Source organism: Daktulosphaira vitifoliae, unplaced genomic scaffold (assembly GCF_025091365.1).
Source record: "Daktulosphaira vitifoliae isolate Bord-2020 unplaced genomic scaffold, ASM2509136v1 Scaffold_2, whole genome shotgun sequence".
NCBI classification, from domain to species: Eukaryota; Metazoa; Arthropoda; class Insecta; order Hemiptera; family Phylloxeridae; genus Daktulosphaira; species Daktulosphaira vitifoliae.
The window spans coordinates 1,853,156-1,857,945 of record NW_026099573.1 but is presented as its reverse complement, the minus strand read 5'-3'; the positions used below and the strand labels follow the sequence as shown (position 1 = coordinate 1,857,945).

Here is a 4,790-nt window from a genome sequence, read left to right as displayed (position 1 = left end):
AATTCCATTCTACAATTAGTTGTTATAATAAATATTTATTCATATATTATACTTTTGAATCTAAGAACTACTAATCAGGGTATAATTAAATAAATAGGAATTGATGATGGTTTTGGAATAATCTACTAATTTCTTAAAATTAAACATTATGTAAAGATTTGCATCGAAGCGTTCCTTATGATAGTGATTTTAATTACTGTCAGATATCATCTATACTTGTCCCAACTATCTCACGTCCATACTGTGCCGCGACCCCATTATACTACTGTTTTTTTCGTATTATTTAATAATATTAGGAAACGAATGTGATTAATTAATAATAATAAAACCCAAACACAGCACAGTGCGGTCGAGGCACAGTGAGGACGTAGCATAGTTGGGTCAATTATAAAATAAGAATTAATCAAACACAACTCAACCAAATCAAAGCCAACTAGCTGGAAAAATTTGATTTATATTTTGATGAATTAAAATTTGAAGTTTTTAAATTCATAGTCATGCATAATTAAAAATTATTTGTTTTTTAAACAGAACTAAAATGTTGTTGTCACATATACAGAAAAAAAACCAGCACAGTGGGGTCATGGCACAGTGGTGACGTGGCATAGTTGGGTCAAGTATAATGATATCTGACAGTGATTAAAATCACTATCATAAGAAACGCTTCGATGCAAATATATAGATAGTGTTTAGTATTAAAATTTTTAAGAAAAATCATGTTTTTTAATTAACTTTGATGTCCGTTTTCATCATGAAAACAAAATAAAGTTAAAATTTTTCATAATAAAGTATATAACATAAACTATGATTAAATATACATAAGTGTTAATTAGTTTCGAAAATTAAGTTGAAAAAGTTTTTTTGTTTATGCATTTTTAAGTTTTGAATCCTCAGTATAAATGGTCCGATTTAAAAAAAAAGTAACTCGCCTTAAAGAAGTAAATAATTAGTACTTAATGTTTAACATTGTATGTTTAATTTAAGGTATATATAAAAGTGTCAGTATTTCCGGAACACTTTCAAAAGTTAAGTTGAAAAAGTTATTTTTGTATGAAAAAGTTGTTATTTTGAATCCCCCCTTTGTGCATGTCAGATTAATAAAAAAAATACATCAAATGATAGATAAAGACATTGTGCATCTATAAAATTATATTGAATTGATTATTTTTGAAAAAATTATGGCAGTTTTAAGTAAAAATAATGGAGAAAATGTCAAAAATTAGCGATTTTTAAATATATAATTTTTTTGTAGATTTCCCTCATTCCTCGTAAATGACGGAAATTTTTTTTAATTTTTGAGGCTTATGTCTTCGACTAGATACGACTTGTGATATTTTGACATATTGTTCATCAAATTCGATCCAGCGAGTTGAAAGAAATCGGTTTGGTGAGAGCTGAGAAAAAGTAATGATAGACACAAAAAAAACACATCATAGTAAAATTCATATCTTTTCAGCTTCGCATCGAAGCTAAAATGTGTTGTGTAATTATAAAGAGAAGAACTATATTATATCATAGTATAGTTTCTCCATTTTATAACAAGAGGTATATGTGGAAGAGTTTACAATCATTTACAAAGTTTATACAAGCGCTGTCACAGCAAAACCGAACCGATTTGTAATTACAATGGCGGTGGGTCGCTGTAACTGGTAGTGGTGGCTGACGGCGTGACCATGCCACCAATATGAAACATAACGCCATCTCTGGAGCATTTTATGCAGATCGTTTTTACTTCATCGTCCTCTTAGTAACCGTTTTATGTTTTGTAAAATAATTTTTTATTATGTTAAATATCATGCTCACTTTATATTTTAATAAACTTGGAATAAATGAATTATTTTTAATACTCACTATTCATCATTGGTATTGAAAAGTCGGTCATATTTGGTAAAACAATAATTTTTTCAAATTCTTTAATTAATACATTATGTAATAACTTAGTTAAAAAATTAATTAATGGTACATTTGTATCATTAACTTTTGGCATTGCTTCAAATGTTATTTGAGGACATCCTTTAAAAGAAATCCAAACGCGGTCAGTAGGTGGAGGTGGCATGTTGACTACAAGTGTTCCTACCAATTGCTTAATTACTATAACTAATCTGAACTCTTTTTTGGCCACATTTTCTAAAATTTGTTTCACATAGTTCAATTCAAAAATACTAGATGACAAAATATATTTTATAAATTTTTCCATTCGAGTTTCTTGGTGAGGAAGTGATTCTTGAGGTATTTGTTCTTCAGCAATTATTTCACGTGTAAAATGTTCATATACACTATTCTGACTTTTGTTTGAATTTTTGCTTTCATTATCTTCTTCCTGACGAAAATTAAAGTTAATATTATTAGTTTCTTCTTTTATTTGTAGTGCATCTTTTTTTTGTAATTTCATTATGTCTATTTTAGTGTCAACGATAACTTGAAAAGTACCATTATAAACAATGCCTAATTCAAACCATAAGCCACGATGATTCATCCATGGTTTTGAAGCAAAACGAATAGTCGGGATTTCTCCCTTGCCAAAACATAAACTCCGTATAACTATAATTTCCATTACTTTAGGCAATCTTAATGCATTTAATTTTTTTTGAAATTTATCAGCAAGTATTTCGAGCGTTTTAGGATTTTTTAAGTAATCAAAACATACACGACCAAGAACCATATTCAACCATAAAAATCCTTGCCCTTTGGACATATTACTTAAAAGTTTATCTTCATTTTGTATTAGCGGCACTACTGAAAGTTCATACGCATTATACATGTAAACAAAGTATGCTTGTAGAAGTTTAAAACGTGATTCAATCTTTCTCTTTCTTAAGATTTCATTAGATGAACTATACACGGCTGCGAGGTTAAAACGATGAAACCAAAGTTCTTTTTCTGGTTCATTTCTTGCAAATATATATAATTTATCTCTATCTGTTTTCCATTTGCTATCTATTAAGTTTTCGTCTTCAAAATTGATGTTTTGATCTTGATTTTTAGACCAACTTGGTTCTGAATCATCAAATTTTAACTCATTTTTGAAATCTGATTGAAAAACAGTTTTTGTGTCATTTGAGTTACTCTCACTATAAAAATTTCCTTCCTTAAAACAATAGTAATCCTTAAACTCTATAATTTCATCTTCAAACATTTTTTTATAGATATTTTCGGCTTGTTCTGAAATAGTAATTAGATCTTTATAAAACCATTTGTCTTCTGTATCTATAATAAAACGTTTAGATTTCGAAGGTCTTCGAATACCTATTAATGAATCTGTTTTTATCTCTATGCATATCGGAAATTTTTTGTTCCATTTTCTTTTATTGGTCAAATTTTGAGGTAGTAACACGATGCTGCAGTCTGTCAAATCATACATACATTCTTTTAAAAATATTAATTTTGGTTTTTTTTCATTGTAAAGTGACCTTTTAGGAATTTTATAATATGGATATGACATTATTAAAATGGGCCCTTTGAGCTTTAAGTATACTGATGTTGTTAACGATAATCTATAAGTATCAGGATGATATGTATTAAAAAACTGATTTATCCACCCATCATATAAAATTAAACAAGGATTCACGTGATATAATGTCTTCATTGCTTGTTGTATAGTAGGTTCATTATTTAATGTACTATCTGTATTTTGTAAAAAGTGATAATTTTTATAATCTTCTATTGTAAATAACTCTAAATTATGTCGGTATTTAAAGACAAATATACCACCAATTACAAATGTATGAATATAAAATGGTATATATTTGTAACTTATGTAACATCCGGTTGCTCCAACTATAGTATACATAATCAATTTTAATTTGTATCTTGTTTTAGAAGATTCGGCTTTTATATCATAACAACAATTAGATAAAGGTTCCGATAAACTTTTATCGATAAAATCATCATTGTTAGTATAAATATCGTTATTCTTTATTGCATTTTCTATAACATTTGTACGCCTACGATAAATACTGAACCAATGATTATTTTCAATGTTGGATTTTAGTTGTTCAGAATCGCTATCGCTGTTATCATCTTCTTCTAGAAATTCTGATTTGGAATCATCATATTGACTAGAATCTTCATAAACATTCATGAAATAACTTGTTTTATAAAAAAAATGTTAGAAAAGATGAAAAATTTGGAAATAATACATAAAAATTACCAAATTAGGAACATAATAATTATTATTATTATTATATTTTATTCGAAAATTTTCAAATTACTATAATTTAGTTATTTTATTTTCCAAGGTAATAATTAAATATATTTATATTAAATTAAATTTTATATTCTATTTTTTCACCGCATAAATAAACAGTGTTAAATTCAAAAATGTTTTCTGGATGAGAGGCCTTTAAACATTGGTGCTACCCAACAATTTTATTTTACTTATAATTACACAAAATTACTTGCTATTAAAAAAACAAAGCACAGTGGGGACGTGGCATAGTTGGGACAAGTATAGATTTAATCTGACAGTGATTAAAATCACTATCATAAGAAACGCTTCGATGCAAATCAGTAGATAGTGTTTAATTTTAAAAAATTGGTGGATTATTACAAAAGCTACATGATCTGCTATTTCCTTATTTATATCCTGATTAGTAATTACTAGATTCAAAAATATAACATATAATTCTTTAATATGTTAAAAGTAATTACTTTTAATCTAATTTTTATTGCCCTATAATGTAAAAGTTTATAATAAAAAAAAAAAAAATGAATTTATTAACATAACTTTTAGCCCAACTTGCAAGTATTAAATTGACATAATAAAATAGAAAAAAATCTTATTGTTAAGA

The 4,790-nt window shown here is 26.9% G+C and overlaps 1 protein-coding gene across 1 annotated transcript; it reads right to left on the bottom strand.

The window, feature by feature from the left end:
- Window positions 1-1,840: 1,840 nt before the first annotated feature.
- LOC126900085 (uncharacterized) lies at window positions 1,841-4,081 on the bottom strand. The gene is made up of 3 exons (XM_050675535.1): window positions 3,709-4,081; window positions 2,357-3,624; window positions 1,841-2,320 (listed from the first exon to the last, which is right to left on the bottom strand). Exons 1-3 carry the CDS (start codon window positions 4,079-4,081, stop codon window positions 1,841-1,843), a joined length of 2,121 nt encoding a protein of 706 aa, XP_050531492.1.
- Window positions 4,082-4,790: the final 709 nt, after the last annotated feature.

Excerpts from the sequence above, each read along its gene's own strand:
- LOC126900085 (XM_050675535.1), bottom strand. The coding sequence starts at position 4,081 with ATGAATGTTTATGAAGATTCTAGTCAATATGATGATTCCAAATCAGAA. Across the intron at positions 3,625-3,708 it reads TCATACATTTGTAATTGGTG|ATAGTACATTAAATAATGAA; the intron begins GTATATTTGTCT and ends TACAAAATACAG. Across the intron at positions 2,321-2,356 it reads AAGATGCACTACAAATAAAA|GAAGAAGATAATGAAAGCAA; the intron begins GAAGAAACTAAT and ends AATTTTCGTCAG.